Source organism: Globicephala melas, chromosome 1, assembly GCF_963455315.2.
Source record: "Globicephala melas chromosome 1, mGloMel1.2, whole genome shotgun sequence".
Taxonomy (NCBI): Eukaryota; Metazoa; Chordata; class Mammalia; order Artiodactyla; family Delphinidae; genus Globicephala; species Globicephala melas.
Genome location: NC_083314.1, coordinates 91225591 through 91243378, shown reverse-complemented (window position 1 = coordinate 91243378; position 17788 = coordinate 91225591). Strand labels below are relative to the sequence as shown.

The 17788-nt window shown below is 55.4% G+C and overlaps 1 protein-coding gene across 1 annotated transcript; it reads left to right on the top strand.

Moving 5' to 3' along the window:
- The first annotated feature begins 1635 nt into the window (after positions 1-1635).
- LOC115859901 (chymosin) lies at positions 1636-13514 on the top strand. The gene is made up of 9 exons (XM_030869310.2): positions 1636-1697; positions 4098-4248; positions 5075-5192; positions 6194-6312; positions 8633-8832; positions 10930-11043; positions 11808-11952; positions 12538-12636; positions 13377-13514. The coding sequence occupies exons 1-9, from the start codon at positions 1636-1638 to the stop codon at positions 13512-13514; spliced, it is 1146 nt and encodes a 381-aa protein (XP_030725170.2).
- Positions 13515-17788: the final 4274 nt, after the last annotated feature.

Below are 17788 nucleotides of genomic sequence, written 5' to 3'. Positions count from 1 at the left end.
ATCTACTATGTGGCATGCTGGGTGCTGACGTGTGGAGGAAACAGCAGTCGGATGCAGGGCCACTGGGACAGGACACGCAGGCCCTGCCTGGCCTGGTAGGGCGGCGTTCTCAGGGAAGGAAATGGGAAACAAGCTGTACCGTCAGGTGGCGTTTTTTTCTCTCCGCTTCCCTGGTTTTGGAAAGAGAGGGTGCCTTGATGATGTCGTGAGGGTGCTTTTGGAAAGTTGGATGTGCCCATGGCTGCTTCCTGGGGCCTGAGAAGCAGCAGCATCCTGGGTTACTGGGAAAGGATATGAGGGTGGGCATTGCCATGGCCAGGGTGGGGTCTGCCTGTCCTCCTCAGGCCTGTCATAAAACACTCAGATTCCCTGTCGACTGGCCTCCTGAGGCCCTTACAAGTCAAATACAGGAGCTTCTGGATCTGCCCCTCCCAGACCACCCCCTGCCCATGTCTGGGGCCCACCATAGGCCCACCACATGCTCACCTCTTCAGCTGCCCAACCTGCCCTCTCTGTTCCAGGCCCATGCTTCCCTCTTCCACACCACCAGGCCTCCCTCACTTTGCAGACATCTGTCCTACAGGGTGTGGATGGCTGGCACTCTAGCCTCCCTCACACCTGTGGTCCCAAAGCCCCTGCCTTATTCTAACTTGAGCCTGAGCTTCCAGTTCATAGCCTCCCCTCACTCCTGGAATGTGACTTCCACTTTGGTGGCTAAGTCTTTGTTTTCCTTTTTGCCCTAATTCTCTCCCAGGCTACAGGCCTGAGAGCATATCTGGCCAATCTGGCCTGGACCCTGGGACCCTCTCCTCATCACAAGCGCCTGCATGTGTGCCTCCAAGAAGCTCTTCTGCGTCCTCTGTGTGTGGCTTCGATGCGCTTAACCTGTTCCCCAAACCTGACCATCACGTCATAGCTTCCTCCTTCCCCTCCATGTGTGGCACATGCTTGCCCTCCCCGTTTACCCTCCTCAGGCCTCCCAACTGTTCATGGGATCTGGTGTCTGCTCCCTCCCCTTCCCAATGCCCTTCCAACATGGAACAAAGGGCCACACCCTGGGGGAGCTGGAATCTTGGATCTGTGGCTCTCTTAGATGGAGATGACAGGCTGAACAGGCACTCTCGGCCTCAGATGCCACTTGGGGAGTAGACTGAGTGGACCCTGGAAACCTGGCCTGGGAGGACTGGGCAGGGAGACTCCAGGATAGGGCCGGCTGGGGCTCCCGTGAAGTCAGGCCCAGGGACGGGAGGCAGCTAGGGCAGGAAGGGGCTCACTGGGAACAGGCCTCTTTACAGACCATAAGGTGGGACATGAGATAGGACTCTGGCAGTGGCTCCACCTGTGTTAGCCCAAGAAGTCCTGTTTGAAAGGGGAAATCAGATCAGGAAGGTGTGAGTGACATTTCCTGGCCTGAAGATCAGGCATGTGTACCCTTCAGCTTTGAAGTCCCCGGAGTGGCCCTTATCAGAGCAGGTGTTGTGTAGTCTGGGTGCTATCTTAATGTGTTTGTGGAGTGGCCTGAATTTAGGGGCTATCTCTGCAGCCTGGGCTCCCAGCCAGAGGGAACCCCGCATTCTCCATAAAGGCTGTTGGGAGTGGGCACTGGCTGGAGTTGTGGCCAGACCCAGGTCCAGGATGAGGTGTCTCGTGGTGCTACTTTCAGTCCTCGCTCTCTCCCAGGGCACTGGGATCACCAGGTGGGTATCAGGCCCCAGGGGAGGGGATGGGCATCGCACGCATCGGCTCTGTGTGGGTCTCTAAACGGTCTTCCAGCCATTGTTCCCCCAGGAGTCCTCAAGGAAATGCTGCAGTTTCCCAAGATAGTCGCTCCCGGTCAGTCTTGCCTTCCTGTTTTGGGCCTTTCCCTCTAAGGCATTCCGTTACTCTCTTCAGGGCGTGATGAACGAGAACAGGGGGTCAGATGGGCTGCCTGGGGGATTAAGGGCATGGTTTCTGGAGTTAAACTGCCTGCGATTTGATCCCCAGCTCCATCACTAACGTAACTCTCTAACACCACTTAACATAAATTTGTGAAATTAGGGTGACAGAAGTATCCATCTTATGGGGTTATCATGAGGGGTATATGAGTTAGTATTTGTCAAATGCTCTGAACAGTGCCTGGCACATTGTAAGAGCTATGTGTACGTCTGTTAAACAAAATAAAGTTCTCGTTATTTTGTCCAAATCCTTTGTGGGTGAAGTTCCCAGGTTCTCCTCCCAAAATAATAACTGGTACTTACGGAGTTGCTTGCTACTAGGTGCCAGACCCTTAACTAGGTCTTTACCTATACTAAGCCTCAGGGATTAGGTAGATATATTATTTGCATTTTACAGATGAGGAAACTGTTGTTCAGGGAGGGTCCGTGAGCTGCCCAAGGCCACATGATTAAAAATGGAGGAGGCGGGACTTGGTCCCAGGTGGTCCCAGTCTTGGTCCCAGACTCTTGCCAAAGACCGTCACACTACCTCTGGTTCCCAGGTTCAAGCCCTGTCAAGGTCCGAGCCCAGGGAAACCCGAATCCATCCCTGGGAAGCAGGATCCCTAAAAAGAGGTCCAGTGTCTTTGACCAGTGGGGGCTGCTTGTGGTGGTCCTGAAAGTGGAGTTCTTCCAAGTGCCAGGCATCTGGTGGCCTCAGCACAGGCCTGGAGGCAGGAGTGGGTGGAAGTTTCACGGTGGCTGGAGCCTGTGTTCAGGGCCGCCATAGTGGGGCGGTGGACTGCCTTTGATGCTCGCTTGCCCTGAGGGAGGCTCTCTGGGTCTTGTGTTGTGATGGGACAGCTCAGCAGAGTTGCAGTTGCTAGTGTGGGAGTCGCCAGGCACTCAGCCAGTGGATCTCGTAGCCAGTGAGAACCGGAGCTGGAGAAAGCAGAAAGCACTGGGGGCTTGGACATGGGAAAGGGCAGCTATGGGCTTGCTCCCAGGAGCTCAGTCCAGCCTCCTTCCTTTTGGGCTGAAGTTCTTTTCTATCATCAGAGACAAAGGCTGAGAAATGTCTTGAGAACCTTTCATTTATAGGTCAGGTCCCCGCTGATGTCACACCTGAGGGCTGGGGGTGGGAAGGCGCCAGACGAGAGACCATAACTCACATACGAGGTTGTTCCATGTGGGATCCATTTGGGACATGAACAACATGAGAAAACCCATTTTCTTTATGGGTCTTAAAGCTGCTGCCATTTTATTACTCTCAGAGCACTTTCACACCTGTAGTCTCCAGTTGTCCTTAAAATAGGCCTTAAAATAGGAGGAGGACCATGTGATTCTTAGAGCTGGGAGGGACATTGGGAACCACCACGCTCCAGTCTTTCAATCTGCAGGAGAGGAAACTAAGAGCCGGAGAGGTTAAGCCACTCAGCTGGTCCACAGCAGGGCCCCGAGACGGCTGGAAAGGAAGAGAGAACGCATTTCGCGGAGAAGAAGCTGGAGCTCTGCGGGCTTTGGGGAGACCAGGTCTTGACCCAGCTTCTGCCGTCTTCCTTCTTGATTCTCTTCCTGCTGATCTGCCTCCATCACCCAACATCTAAATTCTAACCAAGTTCCCTGGGGACCACACTCTGTGCTGAAACCCTTTGAAGAATTTCCACCCACGTTAGGCTGCCCAGAGAGCAGAGAACAGGGCTTGGCAAAGGGTAGGAGCATTGTCATAGCGTTTTCCAGAGTGTGGGGGACACCATTTTTCTCTCCAGACAGTATGCTTCCGGAGGGTAAGACAGTACCCTTTTCCCCATTGTGTCCCCTGTGCCCCATATGGTGCCCGGCACATAGTAGGTCTACAGTAAGAACTGGAGACTAAATGAGAATACGCTTAGTGTCTTTCAAACCTTGGAGTTGCAAAACTCATTAGCGGGTTATAAAATACATCGATTGAGTCTCCACCAGCATTAAAAAAGAGAAAGGAGTAGGAAATGTCAGAGTGCATTGCATTTTGTAAGGGCTGGTGTGGATTTGTGAACTGTCGTAGAATGCGATTTTCACTTCGGGTTATGGTACAAGACTGGGGGGCTGGCTTATGGAGCCCAGAGCCTCTGGGCACTTCTCTGAGGCTGGGCAGCCCTGTGGAGATGCCCACCTCACCACTAATTCTTCCCCTTTCCTCAGGATCCCTCTGCACAAAGGCAAACCCCTGAGAAAGGCACTAAAAGAGCATGGGCTCCTGGAGGACTTCCTGCAGAAACACCAGTCTGCCGTCAGCAGCAAGTACTCCAGCTTCGGGGAGGTGGCCAGTGAGCCCCTGACCAGCTACCTGGATGTGAGTGGCTCTGCCTGCCTTCCCGTGATGATTCCCACACAGTGTGTTGGCTGCCCCCTGCCTCTTTCCTTCTTTCAGGAGTCATGGCACCCCGGGGGATGTGGGGCCGTCTCCCACCCCTCAGTATCTCCCAGGGGCCAGCAGGCCCTGTAAAACCAATCCCTGCACCTCAGACGACCTTCCTGTGGACAGCATCCCTCGGGGGTACGTGGTCTGCTCCCAGATCCAACCTCATGCCTGCATTTCTGGGCCCAGGGAACCCATGTCTTGGGCTGGGCTTGGCACGGAGGGGGCAGCTGCCTGGGACATGGCAGGAGTGCCCCCTGTGCCCTCTTCCTTTTTGGAGACTGTCTCTCTCATCTGTCACTCTTGGCAGTAAACAACCTGCTGTTTTTCTCTTCTGTGCCCTCGTTTCCTTATCTAGGTCGTCCCCATCCCCGCCCCGGCCCCAGTACTGACCCGTGAGGAGAGCGAGAAAGGAGGGGCGGCCAGGACAGCTTGGGTCTGGGGTCTGTACCTAGCTGGTGCCCCATCACTATGTCCCTGCCCCTGGCAGGGTGGCCCAGGCTCCCTACCAGACAGGACTTACCTTTTGGTCCAGTGTATACTTTGCGGGCTGATTCCAGCAGTGGATGTAGGGCTTGCGGGAGGGGCAAGACACACATGGCTGGGATCGGAGCTCAGCGTGGGGACTGGGGATGAAGAACCCCCCAGGGATCCTCCTTCTGTTTCTTCCCTAGGTCTGTGGGCAGAAAGCACGGGGCCTACAGAGCTGAACAGGCTCCGTGCCGAGCGTCAACCCTCACCCAGTGCTGTCTGTCCTCAGAGTCAGTACTTTGGGAAGATCTACATTGGGACCCCGCCCCAGGAGTTCACTGTGGTGTTTGACACTGGCTCCTCCGACCTCTGGGTGCCCTCTGTCTACTGCAAGAGCGACGCCTGCCGTGAGTGACCCCCACCCCCTGCCCTGCCCACGCCTCTGCTCTGCCAGCCACGGTCAGGGTGGCTGGGGGTAAACATAGGGGGAAGGAGAGCTTGCTTGGACATGCCCAGCCTTGCTCAACCCTTCCAAATGGCCAGAGACTGGGAAGGTGTGCAAATCACAGGCTGATGGATAAAGCACCAGCGAGAAATGAGGGGACTTTTTGCCTTTTTTTTTGGCTCTATTAGGACCCAAGGCAGACTCCTTACCCTCGCGGGTCCTCTGTTTTTCTTTCTGTAAAATGGGTCTACAACATGCCAGTGGGTCCTGGGAGAATGAAGTGAGAGGTGCTGAGTAAACTTTTTTGTTGTTGTTGTTGTTTTTTGGCTGAGTGTTTTGGGTCTTCGTTGCTGTGAGCGGGCTTTCTCTAGTTGTGGTGTGTGGGCTTCTCATGGCGGTGGCTTCTCTTGTTGCGGAGCACGGGCTCTAGTTGCACGGGCTTCAGTAGCTGTGGCATGTAGGCCTAGTTGCTCAGAGGCATGTGGGATCTTCCCGGACCAGGGTGCGAACCCATGTCCCCTGAACTGGCAGGCGGACTCCTAACCACGGCTCCACCAGGGAAGCCCCTGAGTAAACATTTAATATATGTAAATAGTTTATTTCTCCCACAATCCTGGGAGGTTGGTGCTCTTTTTGTCCCCACTTACCAGGTGAGGAAACCAATGTTTAGTGAAGCAAAAAGAGTTGCGGGAAATTACGAAGCTGGTAGAAGCCGGTCCCGGGAAACCACAGGGATGGTTTTCTTCTTCCTTTTTTTTTGTTTGGGAGCTACGAAGGTAGCACTGGGGGTCAGAGAGTTGGGTTGAGCAGCAAGGAATAATTTTCTTGCTTATTTTCAGTAGAGAGAATCGTTAGTATTTAGACGATATCCTTACAAGACCTGGTGAAGATTCAGCTCCCACTGGCATTGTCGAGCAGTGAGAAGATGCTACAAGCCCCACTAACCCTGAGTCTGTGTTCCAGAAAATCACCAGCGCTTCGACCCAAGCATGTCGTCCACCTTCCAGAACCTGGGCAAGCCCCTGTCCATCCAGTATGGCACGGGCAGCATGCAGGGCTTCCTGGGCTACGACACCGTCACTGTGAGTGGGGCTTGGGGCCAGCCAGCCCTCGCCTTTCCCTCGCACCAGCCACTCTCCCACCCAGAACCCCGGGCTCTGGGCTGTGCCACAGCTGGTGCCAAGAGGCCCTTTGGGTCCTGGCCCTGTTGGTGGCGCTGTGGGGGAGGACTCTGAGAGGGATTTTAGCCAGCAGCAGCTGTGGGGTGTCCCTCCCTCCCTTCCCCGTTTCCTTCCCATGTCAGTCCCCAGAGCCCCACCCGACGCGCTTCTCTGGGTCCGGTTTCCATCCTCCTAACCCTTTTCTCACTTGACCTGGCCATAGTGAGTCCTGAATCCTGAGTCTTCGCCAGTTCTGAGCTCTTCAGCGTCACCTGTGTGATCTCATTTTAAATTTAGTTCTTTCAACAGCCCTTTGAGGAAGGTATTCTCACCTCCATTGTTCAGATGAGGGACCCGAGGCTCAGATGAGCTGATAACTTGCCTGAAATCGCACAGCTGGGGGACAATGGGAGCTGAGTGTCAGACCCACGTCTCCGACTCTCTGGGCTTGACCTCATTCTTGATCAGTCACAGAGCAGCATCTTCTTTCATGTCAGAGAGCATCTGTGCCCTCTGGGCAAGGGCTCCCCTTGCTCCTGTTCCTTTTTGGCTTCTGAAGTACTTAATACAGTGGCCAGCACATAGTAAGTGCCCAATACACGTTAACATCTTTCTTTTCGTCCTCATCCACCATCTAAGATTGAAACTCAAGCAGCATCCCTTGGTGCTCTTCCCCTTGATCTTCCTTTAGTTCTTCCCGGAGTCTGGCTGAAGTCTTTTCTACTTCAAGTCCAAAAGGACACAGCCCTTCTCTGCTGACAGCCCTCTCCTCAGCTGAGGAGTTGCCCTCCCAGCTCAGGCCTCCCCAGGAGTCAGCACCAGAGCCACTGGCTGAGGGGGCCCAGCAGACAGACGTCTGGAAGGCCGATTCCCCTGCCGAGGTTTTGCTATTTTCTGCTATTTTGCGTTCTGGGGGGAAATCCTGCATCTTCACGGAAGAGCTGGCCCTTGCTGTGGGCCTGAGCCGTGGTGCACCTTGCTGTCTTCGCTCACCCACCTTGGGCAGGGGGTGGGAGAGAGAGGCTCAGGGATCAGGACCTCCCTCCCCCCTGCCACCCACAGAAGTCTCACATGAAGTGAGAATGAGTGGGGCACCCAAGGAAGAGAAAGATCAGTGTGGGTGGAGCAGGGTGAGCTAAGGGACCAGAGCATGAGGGGACTCTAGGACACGGGTTTCATCCTGAATACCTTCAGGAGCCTGTGGAGTAAGGGGTGACCTGAGGACGTCCACTCTCCATTTCGCTTTGGCTACCTGTGTGGAGGATGGGTTATAAGGGGACAGAGTAGAAGCAGGAGGCCTGGTGGGCCACTGTGGGAGCTCAGAATAGGCTAGTGGACGCGTCAGCCTTCCAGGGAAGCGGGCAGGTTGATAGGACACTTTGGGGTTAGCACTTCTTCGCAGAGTGCCGATAAAGGTTCACTGATCATACATTTCGTAAGTGCGCGATAAATGTTCAGCGTTCATATTCTTTAGTCTAAGCACTGCCTTGAGATGCAGGTGTTATTATTCCCTGTAACAGATGCAGAGGTTGAGGCTCAGAGAGGTACTGGTCCAACGTCACACAGCACACGACAGAGCAAGGATGCACAGCGGGATCTTTTACTCTTCTTTTTTTTTTTTTGCGGTACGCGGGCCTCTCACTGCTGTGGCCTCTCCCGTTGCGGAGCACAGGCTCCGGACGCGCAGGCTCAGCGGCCACAGCTCACGGGCCCAGCTGCTCCGCGGCACGCAGGATCCTCCCGGACCGGGACACAAACCCGTGTCCCCCGCATCGGCAGGCGGACTCTCAACCACTGCGCCACCAGGGAAGCCCCAGCGGGATCTTTTTCGATGCAAACTGCGTGCGTGTTCTTTCTGTCCATCATGCTGCTCCCACGGCTCTTCCCTGGGAGATGCCCTGGTGCAGCAGCTGATGGCAGGGCTTCAGGCTGGCAGAGGGCCTTGGAGCGTCCCTTGTTTTATGCCCTTCTTTGGGCTCACCCCCAACCTCTGCACCATGAGCACTGCTGTCCGTACCCCCAGCCATGCTCTCTCTTCCCCTGCCACCCTGTCCCCTGCCTCATCAGACCAGTTCCCTCAAAACCACAGCACAGAGCTGGGAAAGGAGGCTTTTCTCTCTTAAGCTCACATAACTACGCTGCCTAAAAGAGGGAGGGCGGGCTGGCAGAGCCTGACCCTCGACCTTTCTGGGTCCTCTGCCTGCAGGGCCCCCTGGTGGAGGTCACTCTGCCTTTCTTGCAGGTCTCCGACATTGTGGACCCCCAGCAGACCGTGGGCCTGAGCACCCAGGAACCTGGTGACGTCTTCACCTACTCCGAGTTCGATGGGATCCTGGGGCTGGCCTACCCCTCCCTTGCCTCTGAGTACTCGGTCCCCGTGTTTGACAACATGATGAACAGGCACCTGGTGGCCCAAGACCTGTTCTCGGTTTACATGGACAGGTAGGAGCTGCACCCGGCGTGGGCTGGACTTCCACATCCTGGCAGGGGCTGTCGGCTGAGGAGTGTCCACCCCTTGGGGACGCTGAAACACAAGGGTAGTCACCAGCATCCAAGCAAACCTCTCCTTGCTTCCAGAAACATCCAACCTCCTGCCTAAAGGTCCCCAGCATGGTCACTGATTCAGCCAGAGTCCACTGGGCCAGCATTTGACTTTCATTTCTGGCATTTAAAAAAGGGAGACTGGGGCTTCCCTGGTGGCGCAGTGGTTAAGAGTCCGCCTGCCGATGCAGGGGACGCAGGTTCGTGCCCCGGTCTGGGAAGATCCCACATGCTGCGGAGCGGCTGGGCCCGTGAGCCATGACCGCTGAGGCTGCGCGTCCGGAGCCTGTGCTCTGCAATGGGAGAGGCCATAACAGTGAGAGACCCGCGTACTGCAAAAAAAAATAATAAATAAATAAAAAAAAGGAAGCCTGAATCCATCTCTGCATACGGGCTTTTTATCTCTTTTCTTCCAAAGCGGCAGGCCTCAGTAATCATTTATTGATGTCCCTGAGACTCACAGATGTTTACAGCAGGCTCTAAAGGAGTCCAGCCTTCTCTTTTCAATATGCAGGGAACTGAGGCTTGGGCGGGATGGTCACCCTCAAACTGGTGGATGAGCCATGTCTGGGGCCCAGGGATCCTGACTCCCAGTCCAGTGTTCCCCACTCTACCCGCCTGATGGGGCAACTCTGCTAGACAGAGGGGTGGGTGGCAGGACTGGCAGAAGGGAACCACACCCAGGAGAAGGAGCTGGGTAACCCAGGCAGGGGGAAGTTAGGTGCAGTCATTCATTCATTTACTCAGTAGATATTTATGGGTCCTTACTGTGTGCAGGGGCTGTGCCAGGAGACGGGGATACATCAGCAAACAGGACAAACTGGGAGTCAACTTTTTAGCAGGGGACACGGACAACACACACATCATAATTACGTATACAATTATGATGACAGTTGTGATAAGAGCACTCCCTGCAGGGGAGATCTGCATGTACTGAAGGCTTAATAGTAACAGGCAGCCCAGTCTGACAAGATATGTGTGTGGAGAGTGGCCAGGGGAAGCTTCGCTGAGGCCTGAGTGGGTGGTATGCAGGTGAGGCAAAGGGATGGCACATTTTAATCAGTGGGGTGACATGTGTCAGAGCCCGGAGGTGGGACAGAGCTTGATGAGGCCAAGGAACAAGAGCTGCAGAGTGAGAAGCAGGTAACCCACAGTGTGCCGGTGTTTCCTGGCCATGAGACAGAGTCCCAGGAGGAGCAGAGAGGGTTTGGGCTGGGGTGGCAGTTTTTTTTTTTTTTTTTTTAGAAGATGTTGGGGGTAGGAGTTTATTAATTAATTAATTAATTTTGGCTGTGTCGGGTCTTCGTTTCTGTGCGAGGGCTTTCTCTAGTTGTGGCAAGCGGGGGACCCTCTTCATCGCGGTGCACGGGCCTCTCACTGTCGTGGCCTCTCTTGCTGCGGAGCACAGGCTCCAGATGTGCAGGCTCAGTAGTTGTGGCTCATGGGCCCAGTTGTTCCGCGGCATGTGGGATCCTCCCAGACCAGGGCTCGAACCCGTGTCCCCTGCATTAGCAGGCAGATTCTCAACCACTGCGCCACCAGGGAAGCCCTGGGGTGGCAGTTTTCATGCAGAGCATGTGGGACCTCATTGAAGATCCATTCTCCTGCTCGAGGCCAAAGGGCTGGGGGCCGAAAGCCTTGAGTGGTGGGGGGCAGGGACACAGTGGCCTGAGCAGAGCCTGACGGGCACGTGACCTCCTACTTCCTGACCTCCCCTCCCACAGTAATGACCATGCTCTGGGCTCTAGTGCTGCCTCAGCCTGGGTGGGTGCTGCAGAGTTCAGAGAGAAAGGATGCTGCAGCTGCTATCAAAGAAAAGCCCGGAGTACCGGGAAGGTGGGAGAGCTCATCTGAAGCCTTTGGGGTGGAGGTGGGTGTTGGGGGCAGGGAGGACAGTGCGGCAGGGTCTGCATCGCATCTAACCCTGCGTGGGGCTGGGCTACCTCCTCACAGAGCCAGGGTGTCGGAGTCCCACATCATGACTTTCCTTGGTTTCAGGAATGGCCAGGAGAGCATGCTCACACTGGGGGCCATTGACCTGTCCTACTACACAGGATCCCTGCACTGGGTGCCTGTGACCTTGCAGAAGTACTGGCAGTTCACCGTGGACAGGTGGGTGAGCGGCGCCTGTGGCCCCGCCAGAGGCTGTCTCCAGGTGCGGGGATGTGAGGGTCTGGGTGTCAGCCGGGTAGCTCGTAAGACCGTCACATTAACGTATGAATCAGATGCTCTAAGGCCAAGTGTCTTTGTCAGTGAGAATGCTGAACGTTCACTTACACTTTATTAATAAGACTAGCTGTGCTTATCCAGCACCACTACCTGCCAGGCGTTGTGCTGGGTGAGAATATGACTGCCTGGTTTAGTCCTCACTAGAGCCCTGTGGGGGTGGCGCTGTGATGATCCTCATTTTGTAATTTACTAACATCGACTTTGAACCTCACGACCATCCCTTGAGGAAATCAAGAACAGGGTGGTTAATGTACCCATTTTGTAGATAAGAAGCCTGAGTGTAAGAAGACTGGGGAATTTGCAGCAAATAAATGGCAGGAGAAAGCTTGAAACCAGATCTTTGGGCAACCAGGGTGGTACTCATTCCACCCCTTAATGCCTGTGACTTTGTTGTTTCATTGAAGTTTCTGTCCCACAGAAGGTCAGGTGGCCTCCACTGAGCCCCTGGGTTGGGAGAAAATGGTTTCGGGTCTTTTCTCTCAGTTCAGGAAGTTATGGGGGCTCCAGGAAGGAGCCCAAAGAAAAGGATCTGGGGTGGCTGGACTTCCTTCCTGCCAAGGATCCTGGCAGGGGAGGCTAGGAGGGACCCAGGGAGGGAGAGGTGGATGCCGGATGCGCTGCGAGGCCATCCTATTTCCCCTCTGCAGTGTCACCATCGGCGGTGTGGTGGTGGCCTGTGATGGTGGCTGTCAGGCCATCCTGGACACGGGCACCTCCATGCTGGTCGGGCCCAGCAGTGACATCCTTAACATCCAGATGGCCATCGGAGCCACACAGAACCAGTACGGTGAGGTGAGGCCAGACCCTTATCCCCACCTCCCCAGACCCCCCTGAAGAGGGAACCCCTTTGCACATGGAAGAAATGACAAAGGGAAATGGTGAGGGGCTTGGGATTCCTGCAGGGGTTGGGAGGCATTCAAGATGGCCTAGCTTTTCTAGCTTTGGCTCACTTGCTGTTGGAGGTCCCATGTCTCGTGCAGTGGCTGCAATCTGACTTCCTGTCCGCAGGGAGGGTCATACATCCCCGACTCACTGAGCTCTGCTGCGCCCTCTTGTCCCCCTCCACCCATGGGTCTCCCCTCTTCCTCGCTGACAGCTAAGTGCTCTCAGTGTCCTTGGGAGCTCTAGCTGGGCTTGGAGGGGAAATGTCGAGGCAAACAACTCCTTGTCTCGAGCTGGTGTCTGTCCCTGGGCTGGTCCCCATCGGTGTGACTCCTCTGAGGTCTAAGGACCTCCCTGGGGGTCCTCTGAGTAGCAGGTCCCTCCCCACTTCTCGGCTGCCGTGCAGAGGCAGAGGACCCACCTGGGACTTTCTCTGCTACTGGCAGTCAGATCACACCCACGGCCCTTCTAAGAGGACCTCCCTCTGGTCTTTAGTTTGACATCGACTGCGGCAGCCTGAGCAGCATGCCTACGGTGGTCTTTGAGATCAACAGCAGAATGTACCCACTGACCCCCTCCGCCTACACCAACCAGGTATGAGTCTCCGGAGAGGAAGCCTGGGCTCACCCAGCTCCCCTCCTGCCTCCTGGCAACTCAGCACATTGGTGATAAGTGGCATGGGCTAGATGGAGAGAGCAGGACGTGCGTTTAGACCACCTGGCCTTTCGGAGTGGGGTCTGTGGTCCTTGGGCCTCATTTGTGGCTGCGGCAGCCTCATCCTGGGAGAAATGGTGCAGACAGGAAGGACCGAGCCCAGCGGCCTGAGGGAGGGTGGGATGGGCGGGACCACAGCCACCCATAGGAACCTCCATCCACTGGCTAGCTTCTAAGCCCTGGGGCCTAGGGCTTTGTCTGGGATTTTTCTTGATAACCTGGGCTTTGTGGGGACCCAACCCTCATCCCTACTGCCCTGCTGGCTTCAGCTTTGACCTAATCCTGAGCACCCCAAACTGCCACGGTCTTGGGTCCCCAGGCCTGTTCTGGCTGGTCACCAGGGCCGTAGGTGCTAAGAGCAGGAGGACGGGGGCGTGGGGAGGGCCAGTGAGGGGGAACGGGGAGGGGACCCACCAGGTGATCTTGGATCTGACACTTCATTTCTGAATGTCAATTTTTTCGTCTGTTGAGTAGATGAATCTGACACTTGTTTGCTTAGCTCAGAAGGTGATTTCAAGGGTGAGAGGAAATAATAGATGAGAGAGTGATTGGGGGTGGGGTCTGGAGAGGCACAGCAACTGGGGTTGGGACCAGCTTCATGTCAGCCTTCCCTTTCCCAGGACCAGGGCTTCTGCACCAGTGGCTTCCAGGGTGAAAATAATTCCCAGCAGTGGATCCTGGGGGATGTCTTCATCCGGGAGTATTACAGCGTCTTTGACAGGGCCAACAACCGCGTGGGGCTGGCCAAGGCCGTCTGATTGCACCTCTGACCAAGAGTCTCACTGTCCCCAAACACACGCACATACACACATGCACCCGCACGCATGCACACACACAGGTGAGGTTTTTAAGCAGACGGTTCTCAATAAATACTACATCTCTGCAAAGCCTGGCTTCCTTTGGGGCTGAATCCCTGCACCGCTCTGGGGGTGGGATGTGACAGTCACGTGGTGTGTTCGGCAGAACGGGGGCCACATGGGTAGGGGAGCACAGGGGACACTGTGGATGGATGGAGACTTTCACAAGGGAATTGGCCATTTCAAGTTCAGGTCAGGTTTTTAAAAGCAAGACCAGTCTTGCCTTCCTGTTTTCTTACTCCCCGTCTTTCTGGGGAAAGAGTGCAGTAAGGGAGACCTTTGCAGGATGAGACTTGTGCCCGGGGAACAAGGGCTTGAGGTCAGGCCGAGTAGAGAATATTGGCCTAGGGAGAGAATGGCTCTAGTTCTATTAAGACAAGGCCTTGACTGCCATTTGGAGAAGACATTAGTGGAACAGGCAGAGGGCTTCTGGGAAGATCTGAGGGTCCTGAGGTTGCTGTGGGGAAGAATCACAGCCCAGAGTCCCATCCTCAGTCTTAGAGGCTCCACACCTGACTTGCCAGGGCCTGAAAAGCAGCTCCAGCGCCGGAGTGGCCCATGTCCACTGGCTCACAGAGGCAGACATGTCAAAGGTCAGCAAAGGCCACAGCTGTCAGTGAACAGACCACGCATGCTCACAGGTCCCTGCAGTCTTCTGAGGAGGGGAGAGGCCGCCGAAGAAATACAAATATCAGGGGGTCAGAACAAGGGCCTCTAGGCAAAGGTAAGAGGCTTTTCTCAGTCATGCTACTTTGAGGTGCTGTGAGGGGCAGCTGACCAACCTCCTGGGGAGATTCCAGTGCTCGGTCACTTGGCAGGAGCTGTGCACGTTTGCTCCCTCGACCCTCCTTCCCTTCTCTGCACCCCTTCTTTTTTTTTTTTTTTTTTTTTGTGGTACGCGGGCCTCTCACTGCTGTGGCCTCTCCCGTTGTGGAGCACAGGCTCCTGACGCGCAGGCTCAGTGGCCATGGCTCACGGGCCCAGCCGCTCCGCGGCATGTGGGATTCTCCCGGACCAGGGCACGAACCTGTGTCCCCTGCATCGGCAGGCGGACTCTCACCCACTGCGCCACCAGGGAAGCCCTGCACCCCTTCTTTGGACAGTCATTTCCCTAAAGGGGACGGTACCATTGATCAGGCTTCACTTTTCTAAATCACAGACAATCTTGCCCCCAGGACAGTCACTGGGCTTTAAGTCACACCTTTATAGCAGCTGAACTCTCAGAAGGCCTTGGAAAGAGGTCTGGGACTGCATTATTATCTAGTCCCTGCCCTCACTGTATCCTGACCACACGTGCCCTGCAAACAGAAGGGGCAGGTGAGTCACGTCGCATGTCTCAGAGCGCCTGAAGCTACAGGCGTGGCTGTGACACTTCACAAAGGAGGCTGTCCTTTAGGAAGGGGGCAGGGGGCTCCCACAGGAGCTGCGGATGGGGTCCTGCTGACGGGACCCTCTGGGGGCATCTCCTGGGGTCTTTCCCAGCTGTACCCGAGGACACACAAGATGGGACCCAGGGTGGTGGAGATGCTGTGTCAGTGGCTTTCTCGTCTGTGGCTGAGCAGCCGGTGCTGGCCGTGGAGGGAACTGGGGACCTCTGGTAGGGAAGAAGCAGGGCTGCACCGTGGTGGGTGACGTTGGGGAGGAAGGGCTCAGGCGGCAGCCCTGGGGAGCTGAGGGGCCTGGGGTGGGTTTGGGCAGAGGACACAGGAGGATGTTCTGGGACTTCAAGGGCAGAGGGCAGCGTTGGTGCTTCAGCCTGACGGGGTCGGGGAGGCGAGTGCGGTGCTGAGTAAGGTCTGGCATCAGGCACTTCTTAAAATCTAAGACCAATTCTGCCTATTCGCCAAGAAGGAGACAGAACTGGGCCACTTTCATTATTTTTAGGCTTCCTGTAGATTAAAAAAAAGCCAAACAGGCTCACAAAAATTGTGTTATATTTCAGTGGTTTTCCCTTAACAAATTGTATCTTAAACATCCAGGCCTCAGTTGGAGGTAATGTAGAAAGTCGTCGTATTTATGTGATGACTTTCCTAAGTGGGTAGCTTGGACCCAATGGTCCCCCACCGCACCCGCTGCCCACCTGGCCTGGGTGGAGACCCTTGTCCCGAGGGGGCAGCGCCCTCTGGGTCTCATGGGCCACGGCAGCCTCACAGTCTGCTCCTGGAATTTCTCCTGGCTGCAGAGAAAGGCCTGCTTGGAATGTTCTCCACAGTCCTACGCTTTGTCCAACGTTTAAGTGTCCTTCAAATCTCCCTTCAGTCCAGACCTCTTTAGGATCTCCTGACTAGGCCCGGTTTGGTGCCCTCCTGTGGCCCTGCCGGGCCCAGCCCTTTCCCTGGGGTACACTTGGTATTTTTATTTTCTTGTCTGTCTCCCTCACGGACAGTGGGCTCCCTGAGGACAGACACTGTGTACCTCTCTTTGATATCTTGGAGGCCTAACTCATGGAATGCCCCTATCAGGTATTGTTGCATGAATGAGTGAATGAATGGACAAATGATTCACTCGTCCTGACCAGTCATACTGCTCACTGCTGGTCTCCTCTTTCCTCCCCATCTTCACAACCGCCCGCCCTCACTGCACATTCAGGCCTGCTCTCTACCTTTTCCCTCCCATTGTGAGCCTGGGGAACGGCTCAGCACGTGCTGGGAGGACACTGAAGGGGAGAGAAGGGGCCAAGCTGTCTGCAGGGTTTTAAGTTTCTGCCAAGGGGCCCACACCAGGCTCTGAAGCAGGCCCAGATCACTGGGGTATCTGCATGGGGATAAAGGAGCCTTGGAAGGGGGCACATCTACCATTTCCTGGTGAAGATGCCAAACTGGACGCCAGTGAGGAGCTGTGATGCTGGGAGAGACCTGGCTGACTCACTACCAGGTCTCCTACCTGCGCTGTCTGCTGGCGAGAACCAGGGCCTGGCGGGGCAGCTGAGGAAGTCTCAGCGGCCATTCACGTCCACCCTCTATGTAGTAGCTGCCATCTGTCTGCTACCGTGGCCACACCCAGTACCCTGCAGGGCTGGCCCCTGGGCCTTTGCTCATGCCGCTCCCTTTGCCTGTTTTCTCCTTTCCACTCTCTCTGACCTGTGAGCTGTTCCTCACCCTTCAAGACCAGCTTTCAGTGTCCTCTGAGGTGACACCCACCCTGCACCAGAATGCTGCCTCCCAGCTTCCTAACTGCTCGGCAGGGATCTTTAAAACAGCGTTTATCTCGCCTTTGTTATTCACTGACATGTTGGTCTCTCTGCTAGAGTCCCCGATGGACAGCACAGCATTTTTACTCTCTGAATCTTCAGTGCCCAGGGAACTTCCTGGCACCCTGTGGAGGCTGAGAAAGAGCCCAAGGGTGGCTTATGCCTTGTGATATGAGTGGGCAAGTCTCTGACCCTGTGGCATGAATCATAAGTGTTGAAAAACAGGGGCTGTCTCTCTCTCTCTCTCTCTCTCTGACACACACACACACACACACACACACACACACACACACACACACACACACACACACACACACACACACACACACACGAGTCTCCAGGTCTCCTACCAGTCCCTGCCCTGGCCCTGGCCCTGAGTACACACAGGCAGAGGCCTCAGGCCTAGAGCCCTATTTTCAGTTCCTCTCCCTCCTTGTCACTCATTTTCCTGCCAGTTCTTCTCTTGCTAATGAGAGGAAGCTTTGGCCAGAGAGAAGCTTTGGAAAGGAAGGAAAGTCTTTGAAATGGAAATGTTATGACAAAATGATGGATTGTTTTCTGGGCTGTGCAGTTTGTTTCTTGCTTGCAGCAGCAGAAGGGGAGAATATCTCTGCACCGGGAATGGTGGAGGTTGCCCACGCCAGGAAGCCCTTGACAGCAGGAAATGCAAGTGAAACACACACTAAAAGCAGGAAGCCGGTGATGGGAAGGTAGGGCGAGGGAAAGCCCCAGGCAGGCAGAGGAACATGGCCTGGATGCTGCCCAGTAGCTCTGGTTGGAGCTGCGGCCCCCGATGGGCCAGGGTGGGCAGCAGCTTCCTGCTGAGGCCAGAAGAAACATCTGGTGTAGCCTTCGGCCATGGCCACACCTACCAGCCTGCGGGGCTGGCCTCTGGGCCTTTGCTCGAGCTGTCCCCTCCATGTGATGTCCCTTTCCACTTTCTCTGACCTGTGAGCTGCTCTTCATCCTTTAAGACCAGCTTAAA